Below are 21,616 nucleotides of genomic sequence, written 5' to 3'. Positions count from 1 at the left end.
CCCCCCACATCCATCAGTCCTCAGTTTTTGTCAGCATTCAAGAGTCTCTCATGGTTTGCTTCTCTCCCTTTCCCCCACCATTTCCGCCCTTCTTCTCCCCCTTGTTCCTCCGTCAAGTTCCTCCTAATCCTCCTATACGTGCAAACATATGATATTTGTCCTTCTCTGCCTGACTTATTTCGCTCAGCATGACACCCTCAAGGTCCATCCATGTTGCTACACATGGCCAGATTTCATTGTTTCTCATTGCCATGTAGTATTCCATGGTATAGATAAACCACATCTTCTTGATCCATTCATCTGTTGATGGACACTTAGGCTCTTTCCATGTTTTAGCTATTGTGGAGAGTGCTGCTATGAACATTGGGGTACATGTGCTCCTATGCATCAGCATTTCTGTATCCCTTGGGTAAATTCCTAGCAGTGCTATTGCTGGGTCATACGGGAGTTCTATTGTTAGTTTCCTGAGGAACCTCCACACTGTTTTCCAGAGGGGCTGTACCAGTTTACATTCCCACCAACAGTGTAGGAGGGTGACGAGGCATATTTTCTATAGCACATTTTTTCCTGCAGGGTTTAAATTTTTGTTATTGGTTCCATTTTTCTTTCAAATTAAGCCTCAGCAGAATTTGGCTGGATGATGATCCATGTGGTTATTTCCCAACCTGCTAAGTCTGATGCCCGTAGCTTGAATACAGCCTATGAACTAATGTGGCTTAAGGCTTAGAACTCTTTTCCCTTCTTCAAACAAAATCGTAAATGAAATCTTCCTGTTATAAAACAGCTAAAACCAGGGTTGGTGTAGTTTAAAGGGAAGGCAGGGGAGGGTGGAGGGCCCAAATCTGCCTTCTAACCTCCTCCACATTGAGTTGAAAGGAAAATTACTTAAAGTAGAGAAGGGGATGACTTTATGCATAATTAAATGTGGATACTGCTGTTTTGCTGAATCCTCTGGTTCACACAGCTCTGCATTAAAATACCAGACTTCTCTGCAGGTTATCATAAGAAACTCGACTTCTCTTATTTTGGAGTAGTCATCATTCAGTGTAGCCACATAGCATCCCCACAGGATCCTAAGTACAAAGCAATTGGGAAACCTCTCCTTTAAAAAGGTAGGAGTGTCTGCTTCCTGGTTGTGATTGTATACTACAGTTACACAAATGTTACTGTTTGGGAAAACTTGGAGGGCACATAGGATCTCTCTATATTATTTCTTAACACTGTGTGTTAATGTACAATTATCTCAAAAAATTTTTTTGAGAAGGAGACTAGGTATGGTTAATGGTAGGGAATTGCAACATTTAAAATGTGCATAATTCTTGTGATTGATAAAAATATTTAAACATAAAAACTCTGAACCTAAAAAAAAAAACAAATTTAGTATTAAAAGGCTAAATAATTAAAGAAGCAATCTGGGAACCAAGAAGCAGGAGGAAGAGGGAAAGGGGCTTTGTGCATTATTAAATGTGGATACTAGAGCTTTTTAAGTCTGGGCTGCCTAGCTACAGGATTCTAGCTAATATCAGATCGGTGGTAACACTGAACACTGATGTTATGATCCCTGCCAATTTGACAGTTTTCCATTCCCCAGACAGCATAAAGAAAAACAATCCTGGAACATTATTTCTTCAAGAATCTCTTCCTTTTTAATCCCTCTGGCCAATGCTATCATGCTATCTACCTCCTTGACAGTCTGAAGGGCAAAAATAGAGAGAATATTAATCAAATCTGGCTGTTCTTTTATTTCAAACTGACATAAGTTTTTTACTTAGCACAGATATAACAAGTCCTTGCCATGTAGACAGCTCAGGGTTTTTCAAGTCTCATGAGGCACCCACTCAAATTCCATTTGGTAACTCTTTAGCTTGCTGAAATAACCTATTTTTATTTTCTTCTATAACCAGGAAGAAGTTTATTCTAGATGTTAAGAGTAAGAATTTTTAACAACCAGTCCCTTAATTTGCTAGTTTATTTTATCTAATTTGCTAACATATTTTATAATTAGCAAACTGTAGCAAACATTTGGTTATTATGCAAGAACACCAAACAGTTTTACCCAGAATAGATACTGCTTTCAAAATAAGGAGCTTATGCTGAAGATGAGGCAGTATGCTTTCTCTTCATTAGAAAGCAGCTTGATAAGCTCCTGACTTATGAATCAAAACTTTGATGCTGCTTGGTTTTAACTGTTTCCTTAAAATAATGGACAATAAATATGAAAGCAATACCTTCATTTTTTAAGCTTAAGAAGGGCTGCTGTAACATATAATGAATACTTTAACAGTAAAACCCAAATAGCACACATGTCCTTCTACCAACAGAGATGTAGGCTCTGATCCACATGCAGCAAGAATTTGTAGGGAATTAGTGGGAAAAGTACCCATTTTACCTGGTTTCTATAAAACATATACCCCTCTCCTCTGACTCAATTCCCTGTGTCTTCTAAAAGGATTTAAATCCCTACTTATTTCTGATATTTTATCATGCCATAAATTAAGATAATTCTACAATGGTGACCAGTGTTTATCAAAGCTTACAGCTCAGAGAACATAATCTTTTATTTAAAGTAAATACAGACTCTGAACTATATTAAAGCGATCAATAAAAACATTAAAAAATTATATGTGCAAAACACATGCAAAGGTTAAGAACTCATTTTATACAACATACACAGCTATTATTTATGGGGGATATGGGCTTATACATAAAAAATTGTTGCAAATTTGCTAAGAACAAAAAAACCCATTTCACTTGCTTTTTCTAAATATGCTGACTTCGGAGATGATAAAGATAAATCAGATATTCATAAGAACACTAGCACATGTTACCAATTATTGTATATAGTTTTTTCTCTCAATGTCAATTTGAACTTCTCAGTTATAGGCAAAGAGGTAATGGGAGAGTTCAATGCTGCTGGGATTTTGCCAGGCCAGTATGAGAGAGAAGAGCAGTAGGGGACTTCAGGGCTTCTTGCAAGGAAATAAATGCACCTTTCAAACCTTTCAGCAACAGAAAAACTTTTCAAACGCAATTGCACTTAGCAGAGGCAGTCTGAATGACTGTAGAAAGCAGGGTTACCTCTTACACAGAAATTAGGGAGCAGTGACACAAGGTTATGTGAAGTTTTCAAACAATATTGGTTTTAAAGACTGATTTTCCCTTATATGTCAGTTGGTAATATTAAAATAGCAACAACTTTGCAATCTTTATGAAAGTATAATTTTCACTAATAAAACAACTATCATCTTTGCTCACAAATCCTATTTCCATAATAGCTGGGAAGAATATCCATCACTTACCTGCCCTAACACCTTCATGAAAGTCATGGCCTCCCTGAAAGAAAAATCAAGATTAAATGGTGAATTTCCAGGCATCCTTATTTGCAGTGATGACCTCTCCCCTCCACCCCACTGCAGCCTCCTACCCTCACGGCCATAGCCTGAAATACACATTCAGAGACTGGGACTGCCTTTATGACCCATTCGCTGATCACCGCCTCCAATTCTTATCGACCCAAGTACCTTCACTTGCAAATCCCTGACTCCACTGAACACCACTGATTCTACAACTTTTCCACCACTCACTTGGCTCCTCATCCAGCCCAGTTTCCCCAGTCCATTAATGGGGTCATCTTGCCTAGAAAATGCCCTCATCTGCCTTAATCCTTTCTCTCCCCTGTATTCTTTCCTGGCAAAAACCCATCTGTCCCTACCATATACCTCTGCCTTCTTTCGAGCAGCTAAATCTTGCTGTAGAAAAATCATACAACTGTGATTGGTTTCATTTAAGATTCATGACCACACAGAGTGGCGAAAATTAACAACTCAGGAAACAACAGATGCTGAACGAGGGTGTGGAGAAACGGGAACCCTCTTGCGCTGTTGGTGGGAATGCAAACTGGTACAGCCACTTGGAAAACAGTGTGGAGGTTCCTCAAAAAACTAACAATAGAACTCCCCTAGGACCCAGCAATAGCACTGCTAGGAATTTACCCAAGGGATACAGGAGTGCTGATGCATAGGGGCACATGTACCCCAATGTTTACAGCAGCACTTTCAACAACAGCCAAATCCTGGAAAGAGCCTAAATGTCCATCAACTGATGAACGGATAAAGAAGATGTGGTTTATATATATGCAATGGAATACTACTTGGCAATGAGAAAGAAGGAAATCATGCCACTTGCAGCAACGTGGATGGAACTGGAAGGTATTATGTTGAGTGTCAGGGAAAGAAAGATATCATATGTTTTTACTCTTATGTGGATCTTGGAAAGTTAACAAGACCATGGGGTAGGGGGAGGGAAGGGGAAAAAAGTTACAAACAGAGAGAGAGGGAGGCAAACCACAAGGGATTCTTGAATACAGAGAACAAACTGAGGGTTGTTGGAGGTGGGGAGAATGTGTGATGGGCACTGAGGAGGGCACTTGTTGGGATGAGCACTGGGTGTTGTATGTAAGTGATGAACCACGGGAATCTACCTGAGAAACCAAGAGCACACTTTACACAATGTATGTTAGCCAATTTGACAATAAATTATATTTAAAACAAAGTTTTAATTTAAAAAAAAATAAAATTCATGACCACAAATCTCAAACAGGCATGGAAAACTGGCCAACGGGGAGTTATTCTCTTCCCCACTTCCCAAGATGATAATTTTAACTGCTTTTTACCTTCTCAACCTCTAGCCCTAGCAAATCTCTATTTCTTCTCCTGGAATATCAGTGTAGGCAGCATAACTCAGTGACTGACTGCAATTCAAATGTCGGGGCTCACCCCATGGCTCCACTACATAGTGGCTATGTGACTTGTAGCTACTAACTTCACTAATGCCAAGCTTCCTTACATGAACTGGCAATACCAATACATCCATCACAGGATTATCTTACTCCACATCCCAGCACGGTGTCTGACACACAGTAAGTATCCAGTAAATGTTATTGGATCATCAACATCATCTTTTTTCTCTATTGGATCATTCCCAATCATTTATAAATATGTTCTAGTATCTTCTACCTTCTAAAATAACACTTGATTCTACCTACAGTCCCAGCTTCTATCCTATTTCTAGGAAGAAGGAGTTGTGTACATAGAGCCTCCACTTCTCCACATCCCATCTACTCACTTCCTCTCTGAGTCACCACACTATAACTTCTGCCCCCACACTCTGAAATGGCTTGCCAAAATCACCTGTAACTTCTGTGGCGCCATATGTTGAGTGTGACTCCCCTACTGGACACTTTGGCAGTGCTTCCTTCTCCTTGACACATTCATCTCTGGCTTTCATGACTCTCCTGATTCTCCCACCTCCATCCTTTTTCTCTTCCGCTGCTCTTTCTCCTCTACCCTATTCAAAATGCTGGATATCTTGGGGCTCAGATCTGGGCTCTCTCATTTTCATTCTATATGACCTTATCCATTCTATACCCATGAGCACCTGAGTTATCACTTGTATTAAAATATAAGATCATGTCACTCCTCTGCTCAAAAACATCCAGTACCTTCCCATTTTACTCAGAACAAAAGCCAAAGTTTTATAAAAGACCTTGGAGGAAGCTATATATGCTCTGCCCAGCCCTTCTCTACCCTGTAAACTCTCACTTCATTTCCCTCACTGACCCTCTTCGTCTGCCCACGCCATGCATCAAAGCTTCCTGCAGCTCCTAGAACAGGCAGGCACACTCCTGCCTCACAGCTTTGTACTGCCTCTGCCTGGATGATCTTCCCAGATACTTACACTGCTCAACCCTTCACTTCCTTCAGGTTTGCACTCAGAGAACATCTTCTCAGGTCTTCACTGGTCATCCTATCTGTAAGTTCAAACGGTCCCCCATTCCTTATGCCATACTTTCTTCCTACTTTACTTCTCCTCTTTAGTACTTATAATCATATACTATATATTTTATAATTTCATCTGTTTACAATCTATATCCCCCACTATAAAGCAAGATCCATGAGAACAGGCATTTTGTCTGTTTTGTGGACCTATGCATTCTTGGTGCCTCTAACACATGGTAAGCTTATTTAGTAAGTAAATCTCCAAAGTTTCAGACTTAAATCTCTAACCCACAGCTCCAAGCTCCAATTCCTAAATGCATTCTTTCCTTCCCTCACATCCATCATTAAGGCCTATCAATTCTCTCCTACATCAGTCTCAAAATCATTCACTTCTCTCCATTGCCGCCGCCTCCATCTAAGCCACTACAACTTGAAAGCTGGATTACTGTAAAAACTCAAATCTGGTCTCTGCATCCACTCTTGAACCCTTCTAACCTCATCTCCATTCAGCAGTAATAATTACTTTCTTAAAGCAAAGAGAACCAGATCATCCACTGCTGAAACTGAAGAGACTTCTCAACTATACTCCTTTCTCACCCTTCAGGTCACAGATGAGCAGGCATTTCAAAGCCATCTTCTCTGACTACTTATTTCCCTTTGTCTCTCCCACCAGCTCCTGTCCCTGCATCATTCTCTTCTGTCTTCAATCTGTATGTTTCCTTTGGAGCACTTGCCATAATTTGTAACTATTTTACTTATTTTGTTTACTTGTTCTTCATAGGCTCAGTAGACTATAAATCTCATGAGACGAAGGATTGGGTCACTCTTTCTACAACATAACACTTAGCACAGTACCTGGCAACACATCTAATGTATTCGCTGAAGGAAGGAAGGTATCAATCAATCAATCCAGGCAGTGCAGTAAGTGTATAGTGAGAAGCATCGACTGTCTGAGGTGTACTGGGTAGTGGTGGGTACAGGGCCCCAGAGTGAATTTATTAGCCTAAAGGCCCCCACCTGGTTTCACACACCATGTGTCTGTCACTTAATAGCTATACCACCTTAGACAGGTTACTTTTCCTCATCTGTAAAATGGAGACAAGAATAATACCTACCATTCTAAAAAACTGTGTAAAATTTAATGGACAGGATATATGTGAGGTGCTTGGCATAGTATCTTTTTTTTTTTTTTAACAACAACAGACTTCAGCCGCCACTTTCATCTACTAGGAGGGACTTTAAGATTAAAGTGACTAACGGAATTTTATTTATAATTAGATGAACTGCTTTGAATACCTTAACTATTTCTCCTTTTGTTAATGTTTATTTATTTTGAGAGAGAGTGCAAGAGCAGGGGAGGGACAGAGTGAGAGGAGGGCAACAATCCCAAGCAGGCCCTGTGCTGCCAGCGCAGAGCCTAACACAGGGCTCAATCTCATGAACCATGAGATCATGACCTGAGCTAAAACCGGTCATGACTTGGACAAGACTCATGACACTTAACTGACCGAGCCACCCATGTTCTCCTCTTAACTATTGCAAGACATGAAAGTCCATTAGGGATATCTGCTTCCTGGTTATTAAACAGAATATTTTCTTGAAGCCATAAATTTATTAACCTAAAGGCCCTCTACCCACAACACAAAAGCAATGATTCTGCTTTCAAAGAGTTTACCACCTAGAAGAAGAAATCTCTACGACTCCAAAATATGTCATAAAATTAATATTCTATGTGATTATTTTCTATTCTATGTGTATTTACAATGGAACTTTTGGTGCTAATCTATTAACTAAAACATGTAACAGACTAGTAACTTCCATGTGTACATTTCATATATATATGAATATATATGTATATATATGAATATATATGTGTATATATATGAATATATGTGTATATATATGAATATATGTGTATATATATGAATATATATGTGTATATATGAATATATATGAATATGTATATATGTATAGATATGTATATATATGTGTATATATGTATGTGTGTATATATATATATATGTATCTTTTACACACACACACATACTCCTTGTTTTACCAATGAGGGAATTCAGCTGTAGAGAGTTTATGCTTCTCTACATGGTCAGAAACTATGCCTGAAAAATGGTTAATTTCTATTTTGAATTCCACCTGAGATTAGAGGCTTTCTTATATATAGTACATGCAAATGTAATTGCTATTTCATAAAGGCTTAAAAATAATTTGGGAGAATAGTTCCACACACCTTAAGCTTACTGGCCTGTTGTGTTTCCACAGAATAGATTTACTGGCAGTTTTAAGTTTCTTGTTTATAGCTTTCTATATTTTACATGCTCTACAATGAACATTATTTTCATAAATAGAAAATAACTATATATTTCAAAAATTCTTACCATACAAGCCTGACTCAGCCGATACTCCATAATTAATACTTCTTGCAAGGTCTTTGAAGACCCTTCAATGAGTTGTCTTAGTGTTATCTTTAGGGATGTTGGAGACATTTTATTAATTACCTATGAGAGAAAAAAATGTTTTTGCTAGTTTTAGCTCAATAGTTCCTTTACTGTCTATAATAAATGTTTTGACATAAATCTTATTAAAATTTGCTCCTTAAAGAGTACTTTCAGATGACAGTTTCATAAAAGTAAGATTATGCTTTAGCCTAATCTTGCCAAAGCACCAACAGTTTTCTAATCTATTATAACAACAAGATCATTCCACTAGTGGAATAAATTCTGTACCTATTACTTAATAAAACATACCTATATTTTGTAGCTGCCTGAAGTAAATTATGATCCCAACTAGGTAAGCAAACAGTGATTAAATTAATACATATATGACAAACAACAAATATATATATCAGAGGACATTTTAACTTTATAAAGAATCTGGAATCGTAATACAGTAGTCTTTCCTTCCCTTTTTGTGAATAAAGAGACATGTTTTAGCTGAACTATAATCTTTATCTATAAATAAATCCACTTACCTCAAAAGCAAGGAGAGAAAACAATTCAAGATGCCATGAGATGGTCTTCTACAGTATTTAAATGTTTAATAAAACAAGAATTACAGGCCCAGCTGGTTGGCTACTTCTTTTTGCATTTAAAGATGCTATTATTCGCGTTGTGACATATGTGCATGACTGTGACCAACAGCTGCTACAAGAGGTCCCATCACATGCCATGTAAATATGATACTTGCCCTTTTCTTTATGATTGCAATGTGCAGTTTTCAAGCATGTTGTTGAGTAGTTATTTCAAAGGTATAAATTTCACTTTTTAATTCAAAAAATTCCCCACATCAAGATTCCAGGTTCCTTGTAGCAATCCCAAGTCTTGCAAAGATTCAGAGAACAGAGTGAATGGAAAGGGCAGTATATAATACCTAACAGCTGCTAAAACCTAGATGGCTACTCTACAGAAAAAGGTCAGTGAAGATTAGTGTCCTACCTGTAGTCACAATGCTGAAGAAAAGAGGAAAGAGAGGGAGAAAAAGCAACTAAGGCTTTTATGCATCCGATTCATCTTCACAGGAACGCACCCTTTTGCCCTCAGTGTTGTACACACATGATCTCATTTAATGCCCAGTAGCAATACCACTCACGTTTGCGCCTTTCTGGTTGCTGGCCATGAGGTTGATGGCACCCATACAGCAGTGCCATCTGTGCATGCACAGATGTGCTAGGAGGCCCCTCCCTCCCACAGGCAAGAAGACAAGGAAGGGATCCATTCTGCTGATGAAACCACTGGTTTTCTCTAGCCAGAGCCATGCCCACATTATCACAGGTGAACATCTGGAAGAACTTCATTCACAATGCTGAAAGATGTTCTTAAAGGAGTGACATAGCCAACTTCTATCTCTTCCAGTCTGCAAAGTCAATGAAGTTACAATTGCCTTTCCAACAGGGCTGTATTATATAAGCCCACAATTATGTACCTCAGAACTACCATGATGTCTAATTGTCTGTGTCCTCTTTCTTGGTTTGGCACTTTATATGCAATCTAGAATCCTCAAAACACAAACTCTATCTTTGCTATACTTCCTCATTTGGCTACCAATTAATTTCATTAAAAAGGCCACATAATAAGAAAACAATCCCATTTATAATTGCACCAAAAATAATAAGATACCTAGGAATAAACTTAACCAAGGAGGTAAAAAACCTGTACTCTGAAAACTATAAAACATTGATGAAAGAAACTGCAGATGACCCAAATGGAAAGATATTCCAAGCTCATGGATTAGAAGAACCAAATATTGTTAAAATGTCTATATTACCAAAAGTAATCTACATATTTAATGCAATCTCTATGAAAATACCAACAGCATTTTCCATACTAGAATACTACTAAAATTCATATGGACTCACAAAAGACCTGAAATAGCCAAAGCAACCTTGAGAAAGAAAAACAAGGCTGGAGGTATTACAATCTCAGATTTCAAGATCCACGACAAAGCTATAGTAATCTAAGCAGAATGGCATTGGCACAAAAATAAACACATAGACCAATGAAACAGACACCCCAGAAATAAACCCACACTTATATGGTCAACTAATCTACAAGAAAGGAGGCAAGAATATACAATGGGGAAAAGATAGGCTCTTTAATAAATGGTGTTGGGAAAACTGGACAGCTACATGCAAGAGAAAGAACCTAGACCACTTTCTTACAGCATACCAAAAATAAGCTCAAAATGGATAAAGACCTAAATGTGAAACCTGAAGCCATAAAACTCTGAGAAGAAAACACAGGCAGTTAATTGACACTGACAGTAGAAATATTTTCTAAAAAAATATATATATGTGTGTGTGTGTGTGTATGTGTGTGTGTGTGTCTAAGGCAAGGGAAACAAAAGCAAAAATAAACTATTGGGAGTACACACACACACACACACACACACACACACACACACACACAGCTTTTGTGCAGTGAAGGAAACCATCAGCAAAATGACCAGGTGAACGAACCTACTAAACGGGGAAAGATACCTGCAAATGTTATGTTCAATAAGGGATTAATATCCAAAATATATAAAGATCTTATACAACTTAACACAAAAACAATCTAATTAAAAAGAGGGAGAAGACATGAACAGACATATTCCCAAAGACCTATCATGGCCAACAAACACATGAAAAGTTGTTCAACATTACTAAGTAACAGGGAAATGTAAATCAAAACCACCATGAGATATCACTGTATACTAGTCAGAAGAGCCAGTAACAAAAAGACAAGAAACAACAAGTGTTGGTGAGGATGTGGAGAAAAAGGAATTCTTGTGAACTATTGGTAGGAATGCAAACTGGTACAGCCACTGGAGAAAACATTATGGAGGTTCCTCAAAAAATCAAAAATAGGATTTCCACATGATCCAGTAATTCCACTACCAGATATTCACCCAAAGAAAACAAAAACACTAATTTGAAAAGATACAAGCACCCCTATGTTTACTGCAGCATTATTTACAATAGCCAAGATATGGAAGCAACCCAAGTGTCCAACAACAGAGGAATGAATAAAGAAGATATGGTGTGTATGTACAATAAAGTATGACTCAGCCATAAAAAAATAAGGAGATCTTGACTTTGACAACATGGATGGACCTAGTGTGTATAATGCTAAGCTAAGCAAGTCAGAGAAAGACAAATACCATATGATTTCACTCATATGTTGAATTTAAGAAACAGAACAAATGAACAAAGAGAAAAACAAAAACAAAACAGACTTAAATACAGAGAACTAGTGGTTGTCAGAAGGAAATAGGTAGAAGAATGGATGAAACAGAGGGGGTAAAAAGGCCATATAAGGGCTCCTCCATTGTCCGTGCTTGCGCGCACACACACAAATATATGATAGAGAAAAAAAGAATATTTTATTTGAAAAGCTCCACTGGTTCAGACATTTCATGAATTAGAAAGTAAATATATTTCCTAAGACATCATATTTAAAGAAATAGTATACTGGCAATTTGGCACAGAGACTCAAGGTTTGAACTCTAAGAGTCCAACAACTCAGCAGAACCCCAGCTCCACCACATTCTACATAATTGATCTTAATTTCTTCATTAGTAAAATGGAAATAGTAATACTACCTACCTCATAAATGGTATGGCAATATAGGATATGCATTGTGTCAGAAACCAAGCTAAACAGGGAAGGGTAGGGATGGAACATGTACTGAGTACATTTTCCTCAGCTCTCAGGCAAGGACATTCACATGCATGCACATTATACAAATGAAACCAGATGTCACACAGAGAGGAATCCAAACCCAAGCCTTCTAATTCCAAAGCCTACATTCTTCTACCATGCAAGGCTATAAAAGGTAGTCAATATCAAAGGCTGAAGAAGAGTCAAAAAGAGCAAAGATGGAGAGGATGTTACATCAAGTGGTAGAAAGAAGTAAATAAAAACTTGCTTGTGCAATTTTGACGGCAAGGAGGGAAAGACAAAGTCAGTATGGTAGCTTCAGAAAAAACGATCAAGAGAAAGCTTTTTTGTAAAAGTAGGGAAGCTTCTGAAAATAGTGGCAAAAGAAAACGTGCACTAACCCAAGAAGGTAATATGTTGAAGATAACAGAAAGAGGACGAGGGCTGATGCAATTAGCTCCTAAATGAGATAGGAAAGGACAGAATGAGGGCACAGATAGGGATGCTTCCCTTGGCAGGGAGGTGAGACATGTTAGAGGAATCAAAAGGATGACAGAAGAGAGTTAAGGGAGCTCATATAATATAGCCTCATTCATTAAGAAGGGAACACAGAGACTATTCCAGAAAACTGGAATGAATGATTAGGACTTCAATCTTCAGCTATGTCAGAAATGTGTATATATGATCCTGTACCCACACAACCTAGTAAACACATTTCTACTTGGTAAAACATTGGTTAATATTGTCCCCAAATTAACTGACCCTTTAAAGATTAGCTGTCTCCTGTATACCAAACAGCCAACTTCTTTCTTTCCTTTTTGTGTTGTTTTAAATTTTTTTTTTTTTTATTTTGAGAGAGAGAGAGAGGCAGAGAGAGAGGGAGAAAGAATTCCAAGCAGGCTCCACACTGCCAGTGGAGAGCCTGACATGGGACTTGATCCCAGGAACTATGAGGTCAAGCAAGACCTGAGCCAAAATGAGGAGTTGGACATTCAACTGACTGAGCCACCCAGGTGCCCCTTTCTCTTTTTTATGAAATAATTCACATTCTCATCTCAATTTACTATTACTGAACATTTACTATGCATTAGACATTTCAGAAGAGACAACAGGGAACAGGACATGGACCTTGCGCTCTAAGAATGGTATCAGCATTATAATCATTGCTGATTATAAGTAACAATCCTAGGAAGCCTTCCTGTGTTAAGTTTTATCAAATCCTGGGAAATTTCCAACAAAAGAAAAACTCAGGATACTGCCTCTGCCCCTCCCCTCAGGGTTAACCAGAATACCCAGTAATACACAGTCTGACATGCATTAGCAAAAGAAAACCAATATTTGGGGCACCTGGGTGGCTCAGTCAGTTAAGCGTCTGACTTTGGCTCAGATCATGATCTCACAGTTCATGGGTTCCGGCCCTAAGTCAAGCTCTGTGCTGACAGCTCAGAGCCTGGAGCCTGCTTCGTATTGTGTCTCCCCCTCTCTCTCCCTCCTTCCCCTACTCATGCTCTGTCTCCCAAAAATGAATAAAAAACATTTAAAAAAAATGAAAAAGAAAACCAATATTCAACAAGCCTATATTGATACAATTAAAAGAACATTATTTAACAAGCCTATAATGATACAATTAGAAGAATTCTACCAAGTAGGCCTCCTGGCTGACTGAAGGGGCTATATATAGATAAGCTAGGCTCTGTCAGATTTAACTCGAAAAGAAAAGAACCTTAACAATTAGGAATTCATGTATATTTAGATCATTTATATCAACTATGCTATGAATTGCGAATATTTTTCTAAATAATCATTTTACATATTTTGTACTTCTATCTATAAATCATTTCCAGACATGTTCAGATTGACAATAAGCGAAGAGAAATATAAAATGCCTACACTAGAGCAAGTCAGTCTAATTCACAGTAAGCTGCAGTTTCACAGAAATATTTTTGTTTTTTAAACCTATGTTTTTTATTATTCTGAAGGGTCATATTATTATATGAAGATAAAATAGCGCTTTAAAGAAATGGGCACTAGTATTTTTTTCTTATCTATACCAAAGGCTTAGAGCCAGTCCAAGAAGAGTGCTTTCTGCGACCTTAAGACTTTTTAAATAATTTTTTTAAAGTATTAACAATTTAAAAAAATGAAAAGATAGTGTCTGAATCAAGTACTGGGGCACCTGGCTCAGTTGGTTGAACGTCTAACTCTTGGTTTCCACTTAGATCATGATCTCACAGTTCATGAATTCAAGTCCTGTGTCAGGCTCTGCACTGATGAAGCAGAACCTACTTGGGATTCTCTCTTCCTCTCTCTCTCTCTGCCCCTCCCCTGCCTGTGTTCTCTCTCTCTCAAAATAAACCAACAAAATAAAGAAAGAAAGAATCAAGTACTGCTATTTCATGATTCTCTAAATGTTCATGAGAGTATTTTAGGGTCACTGATAATCCATCAATGGACTGGAAAACTGTTCTTCCTGTTTACATAAGTTGATGCATTTTCCCCTTAAGGTTTATTGTACTCCTTCCCCAAAGGCACAATGTATCCATCAACACTGCCACTAGATTATTCTTATTGATAGCAATACACAGCATAGCATAATGGGTAACTTCAGCAAATATAATGCCCACTCCTATAGGTCAAACTGCTTTTGTAAAAATATGTGGTCTTTTTTAATTTTTAAAAAATTCTTTTAAATGTTTATTTTCAAGAGAGAGCATAAGAGAGAGGGAGACAGAGGATCTGAAGCAGGTTGTGCATGACAGCAGCAAGCCTGATGTGGGGCTGGAACTCAAGAACCATGAGATCCTGACCAAGCTGAACTCAGATGCTTAACTGACTGAGCCACCCAGGTGCCCCCTTATTTGTTTTTTTTTTTTTTTTTAGCTTTACTCAAGTGGAACTGAAATATAAAATTCACTCATATTAAGTGCACTGTTCTCTAAGTTATGATAAATGTTTACAGTTGTGCAACTACCCCACAATCAAGATACAGAACATTTCCATCACCCTGTAGAGCTCTCCTCCATACCCCCAGGTAACTGATCTGTTTTCCAGCCCTATGGTTTTCTCTTCTCCAGAATTTTATAAAATCATACAGTAAGTAGTCATTTGTGTTTGCTTTTTTTCACCTGGCATGATGCTTCTGAGATTTATCCATGTCATTTCACGTATCAGTAACTCATCCTTTCTTCTAGTTGAGCAGTATTCCAGTTTTTGGGTATTATAAGTAAAGTGACTATGAACATGTGAGTACAAGCATCTGTGTGGACATATGTTTACATTTTTCTTGGGCAAATCTCTAGGGGTAGGATTTTTGGGTCTCACAGTAAATATACACTTAACTTTATAAGACACTGCCAAGCTGCTTTCCTGCCAGCAATGTGTAAGTTGTAGATGTTCCATATCCTTCCCAACATTTGGCATTGGTGCCGTCAACCTTAAATTCTATTTTTAGTATATGTGTTGCCGAAGTGAGCACAACCTTTAAATTCTAGCCACTCTAATAGATTCACAGTGACTTCCCACTGTGGTTTTAATTTGCATTTTCCTAATGATCAAGGATCTTGAGTATTTTTTCATGTGGCCATTCATACATGTTCTTTGGTGAAGTGTCTAAATTCCCATTTTCTGGGAGTGCTGTTTGTATTCTCATTAAGTTGTAATATTTATATACACTGGATTAAAATCCAGGATTATCAGGGTCACCTTGGTGGCTCAGTCCGTTAAATGTCCAACTCTTGATTTATGCTCAGGTCATGATCTCAGATCATGAGATTGAGTCCCGAGATGGGCTCCATTCTGGGTGTGGAGCCTGCTTAAGATTCTTTCTCTTCCTCTCGCTTTGCCGCTCCCCCATTCACACTCTCTAAATAAATAAATGAGTAAATAAATAAAATCCTGTTATCAGATACAAACTTTGCAAATATATTTCTTCCCAATCTTAGACTTCTTGATTTTCTTCACAAAGTCTTTCAAAAAGAAAACTATTTAATTATTCAATTTTTTTCCTTGGCAGTTCTTGCTTTTTGCGTTAAAAAAAATCTTCACTTGGGATGCCTGGGTGGCTCAGTTGGTTAAATGTCTGACTCTTGATTTTGACTCAGGTCATGATCTCATGGTTCATGGGATTGAGCCCCACATTGGGCTCTGCACTAACAGCACAGAACCTGCTTGGGATTCTCTCCCTCTCTCTCTGCCCCTCCCCTGCTTATGTGTGCATGCTCTCTCTCTCTTTCAAAATAAATAAACTTCAAAAAAAAATCTTGGCTAACCGAAAGTCACAAAGATTTTCTACGTTTTCTTTTAGAAGTTGACAGTTTTAGCTCTTACATTTAGGTGCATAATCCACTTTGAATTACATATGGTGGGAAGGAGTTCAAAGCAGATAACCTAAAGATACACATAACCTAAAGATACAGTGCTTTGGCACACTGATTATTTTGAGTTAAAGGGATGTAAGAAACAATATGACCCTCCTTGTTTTCCTGGAACCAGGAACTAAAACTGCCATGCCCTTCCTGTAGGAGGAGGAAGACACTGTTATCACCAGAGACAGGGAATGTGGGGCCAAGACAACTGTACAAATTTTATTAAACTGACCCTTATCTTCCTACTTACTTCTTCACCACTTATTACCCCCCCTAGCCCAAACTCCTTTCTCTGGTCAATTCTTCACAAATTTGTCTTTTGAAAGGTACAAAAGCTCTAGTTATTTGTTCAGGTCTTCATTCTCTTGTGCAGGTTCCCATGTACATGCAAAAATTTAATATAATTTATATGCTTTTCTCTTATTAATCTGGCTTATGTCAGTTTAATTGCTAGGCTGGGCTAGAGACCCTAGAAAGAGAGAGGAGAATGTTCTCCTCCTCCACCAGGTGCAAGGGAAGAGTCAAGTACCTTATTCTTTGCATATGAGTATCTAATTATTCCAGAACTATGTGTTGAAAAGACTATCTATTCCCCCACTGAATTAATTACCTTGGGAGTTCAGGGCAGGCTTTATTTAGTATTAATTTACCCCCACTACTCAAGTGTAAACCTTCTGGCTAATGGCAACATGAACTCTTCCCAGGTCTTGTTAAATGCTCAAACCACTACTTTCCTGTGGTTCTTTTCATGGTCTTGTAGAAATTGACTTAAAACATGTACAGATCAATATTCTGAAAATTCCTGCAGAAGGAAGCTGAGTCAATCTTTGGGCTTTCTCACTTGCTTCCCTTCTCTCAGAAATCACAGTCCTATGCTGCCTGCATTGTCCAATGTTGACGAACACTTGTTTCATATACTTTTTCCAGTTTTCTAGTTGTTTACAAGAGAAGAACAACTCCTGTAGAACATGTTCTTCAAGAACATGTGTCAATTTTTAAATGGTATAGCACATGACTAATACTTCTCAAAGCTTACAGAAATATTAGTAATCTTTCACATTTAATTTCTCTAATATTTTGTTGCTCTTCTTAAAATCTATGCCTAGTTATTATTTTTAGTCTTCCTTTTTCCCTAATTTTTGAAGTGCATGAATTTTTAATAGAAGTCTGTCATATTCTGGGGCACCTGGGTGGCTTAGTCAGTTAAGCGTCCGACTTTCGCTTAGGTCATGATCTCACGGTTCGTGGGTTCGAGCCCCGCGTCGGGCTCTGTGCTGACTGCCAGCTCAGAGCCTGGAGCCTGTTTTGGTCTGTGACTCCCTCTCTCTCTGACCCTCCCCTGTTCACGCTGTCTCTCTCTCTCCTAGAAATAAATTAAAAAAAAAAAAAAGAAGTCTGTCATATTCTTATATATTAACTTCAAGTATAAAATTGAGTTTCATTTATTCTTCACAAAATAAGCATACAAAACCAAATTCATACATCCCAGATTAGAAAGAAGAAATTCCAAAGAATTTTAGAAGTTTTCTAGTATTAAAAAAGGAACTTATATGCCCTCTAAGCCTTTAACACAATAGGCTACCCTATTATATTATATACTATTGATAACTAAGAAAACGCCTGAAAAAAGACAAGTCAAAAGCAACACTAGTTTCCCTGGCCATTTGCTCAGGACCACCTTCTGGACACTAACTGGATCCACTACTCCTTGCTCTCATTTCTCTGTCTAGCCATGGGCTTCATACCCCAGCACTCCTAAGGATTAGTGACCTTACTAAACTACCTTTCCCGGGCTTAGTGTCCATGCTGACAGTTGAGCTGTGATGGGGTGGGGTCTCAGTCTCTTCTATTCGTATTCCTTTGATTACTGATATCACTTGCAATTCTAGAAAATAAATATTTCTCCCATTGTCCCTGAAGAACCTTCTTCACTTTGGCAAGCATTCTAGTCTTATTACTGGAAAAGGGAGATGAAACAGGATAACATTTCCTATAGTTCATACAAAAAAAAAAAAAACCCCACCCCAAAACCCAACTAAAAAATAGGCAAAGGACTTGAACTACACATTTCTCCAAAGAAGATACAAATGGCCAAGAAGCATATGAAAAGAGGTTCAGTATCACTAACCATTAGTGAAATGTAAATCAAAACCACAATGAGCTATCACTTCATAGCCATTAGGATGGCTACCATCAAAAAGACAGAAAGAGTTGGCGAAGCGTAGAAAAATCGGAACCTTTATGTACAGTTGTTAATGGTAACATAAAATGGTGCAGCTGCTATGGAAAATAATACGGAGGTTCCTGAAACAATTAGAAACAGAATTACCATATAATGCAGCAACTCACTCTGAGTGTATATCCGAAAGAATTAAAAGCAGGATCTTGAAGAGATATTTGTATATCCATGTTCAATGCAGCATGTTCACAAGAGCCAAAAGGTAAAAGAAACCCAAATTAAATGCCCATCAACAGATGATGAAGAAAATGTGATATATACATATAATGGAATATTATTATTTAGCCTTAAAAAGGATTGAAATTCTGGCACATGCTACAACATGTATGAACCTTGAAACACTGTGCTAAGTGAAAGAAGCCAGTCACAACAGGACAACTGCTATATGCTTCCGTTTGTGTGAGACATCCAGTGTAGTTAAATTTATAGCAACAGACAGCAGAATAGTGGTTGCCAGGGACTGGAGGGAGGAGGAAATGGGGAGTTGTTATTTAATGGGTATAAAGTTTCATTCAGTTTTATAAAAGGAAAATGTTCTAGAGATTGGTTGTACAACAATGTGAATATACTTAAAACTGAAGTATATATTTAAAAATGGTCAAGATGGTAAATTTTATGTTGTATGTATTTTAGCACAATTAAAACAGACAGACAGACAGAAAGACACACACACACACACACACACACACACACACACACACACCATGTCAATTGGAGACTTTGGTTAAGGTTTCCCTAACATTTAAATAGCTCAAATAGCTTACATGGATTGTTTGGCACATTGAACAACCTACACCCAAAGGGGGATTAAAAGAGACTGGAGGAATTCCAACCACAAGCATTAAAAAAAAAAAAAAATGTATTGGAACATTTGGAACATTGAAGGGAAATCTAAGAAAGTAAGTGAAAAGCCATAAAATAAGATACTATGAAAACTGTCTCAGTTGTAAAGAATTTACAAGTTACTCATATTTTTTTTTAAAAAAACCCATGTTATCCTATAGTGATTAGCAGTAAAAACATTAAAAATCTAAACAAAGGATAAAAAAGATTATGATTAGCCAAGTATGTTGAAAATACTTTGTTCTTCCCCGTGGGCAATCGTGGAAAAGAACCCTTATACACAGAGTAGATGGTTCCAACTTCGAACTTGGACTAGATCCTAAGGACCTACAGAAGGAAGACAGGAATCCCTGAAGAGCCCGCAGGAGTCAGGGGCAATTAAGTTTACTGACACAAGTATTAGAATGTTTTAAAAAATTTGCTGGAAAATTTGTTTTTATTAGAATGTTTTAAAACATTTGATCTGCAAACCTTTCACAGAAGCACTAAAAACTATCTTCAGGGTTGTTTCTTGATGTATGCTTCTGGTTGAGATAATTAAAAGGAACCCTGTTTCTAAGCCCTAACAGGGAGGCCTCAGTGGGGGATTTTTTGATCCTCACTCCATGTTACTCCCAGCAGATATGAGTATGGTGGAGCCACATGCATTCACCAGAGCTATAGGTCAACTGAATACAAATGATAAATAAATAAAATAAAATAAGTAAAATAAAAATGATAAATAAAGATAAAAATGTGCTTACCACATTCTCAGAGGGATAGAAGGAAAACTGAAAGAATATTTGAGTTCTATCTCGCCATTTTGGGTTAGGCTGGTGGTTTTAAAATAATATGTCTAGTTACATATCTGTACTGCTTTAAAGTGACATCATTTAGCTAACAGGTAAAGTGCTGCATGACTATTTTCAAATAAAATTGCCAAGTGCATACTTAATCGGGCCCTACTGCTGGGAAAAAGAAAAAACCAGGAATACCAGTCTCTATATTGCTTTGGAAACAAGAGAACCAGCTTAAAGTCATAATTCTTGAAATATAAAATGATTATCCACATTTCAAACACTCCTAAAAGTTAATAGCTGAGAATCTCCCTAATCTGGGGATGGAAACAGGCATTCATGTCCAACAGGCACAGAGAGTTCCCCTCAAAATCAACAAAAACAGGTCAACACCACAACATATCATAACAAAGATAAAGAGAGAATTCTGAAAGAAGTCAGGGACAAAGGTCCTTAACCCACAAGGGTAGACACATAAGGTTAGCAGCAGACATGTTGACTGAAACTTGGCAGGCCAGATGGGAGTGGCAAGAAATATTCAATGTACTGAATGGGGAAAATATGCAGCCAGGAATGCATTATCCTGCAAGGCTGTCATTGAGAATAGGAGCAGAGACTTTCCCAGGCAAACAAAAACTAAAGGAGTTTGTAACCACTAAACCAGCCCTGCAAGAAATTTTGAGGAGCACTCTGGGTACAGACAGAAACCTCCCCCCCCACCCCAAACCCCCCAAAACACCAAAGCATCAAAGACTAGAAAGGACCAGAGAATCACCAGAAACACCAACTCTGCAGATAACACCATGGCACTAAATTCATATCTTTCAATAATCACTCTGAATGTAAATGGACTAAATGCCCCCATCAAAAGACCTAAGGTATCAGAATGAATAAAAAAGACAAGATCCATCTATATGCTGCCTACAAGAGACTTATTTTAGACCTAAAGACACCTACAGATTGAAAGTGAGGGGATGATGGACTCAAATGAAATGGACATCAAAGGAAAGCCAGAGTAGCCATACTTCTATCAGACAAACTAGATTCTAAAACAAAGATTGTAACAAGAGATGAAGAAGGGCATTATATCATAATTAAGGGGTCTATCCATCAAGAGCAGCCAACAATTGTAAATATTTATGCCCACAATTTGGATACACTCAAATATATAAATCAATTAATAACAAACATAAAGAAACTCATTGATAATAACATAGTAATGGTAGGGGACTTTAACACCCCAGTTACAGCAATGGACAGATCATCATAGCAAGAAAGATCATCAAGTAAACAAAGTTTTTGTTTTTTGTTTCTTTTTATTAAAAAAATTTGTAATGCCTTTTTATTTTTGAGAGAGAGATAGGTAGAGTGCAAGCAGGAAAGGGGCAGAGAGAGAGAGAGAGAGAGAGGGAGAGGGAAAGAGAGAGACAGACATAGAATCAGAAGAAGGCTCCAGGAGCTGAGCG

At 37.7% G+C, this 21,616-nt stretch overlaps 1 protein-coding gene across 1 annotated transcript in view; it reads right to left on the bottom strand.

The window, feature by feature from the left end:
• The window catches only part of HIBCH (3-hydroxyisobutyryl-CoA hydrolase), a 77,739-nt gene that overhangs the window by 5,035 nt on the left and 51,088 nt on the right, over positions 1 to 21,616 (bottom strand). Inside the window, exons 12-13 of the mRNA XM_077780263.1 lie at positions 8,171 to 8,290; positions 3,300 to 3,333 (exon numbers count right to left, since the gene is read on the bottom strand). Coding sequence (XP_077636389.1) covers positions 3,300 to 3,333; positions 8,171 to 8,290 — 154 coding nt within the window. The remainder of the gene's footprint in view (positions 1 to 3,299; positions 3,334 to 8,170; positions 8,291 to 21,616) is intronic.

Source organism: Crocuta crocuta, unplaced genomic scaffold (genome assembly GCF_008692635.1).
Source record: "Crocuta crocuta isolate KB4526 unplaced genomic scaffold, BGI_CrCroc_1.0 scaffold38, whole genome shotgun sequence".
NCBI lineage: Eukaryota > Metazoa > Chordata > Mammalia > Carnivora > Hyaenidae > Crocuta > Crocuta crocuta.
This window is presented reverse-complemented; position numbering and strand designations above follow the sequence as displayed.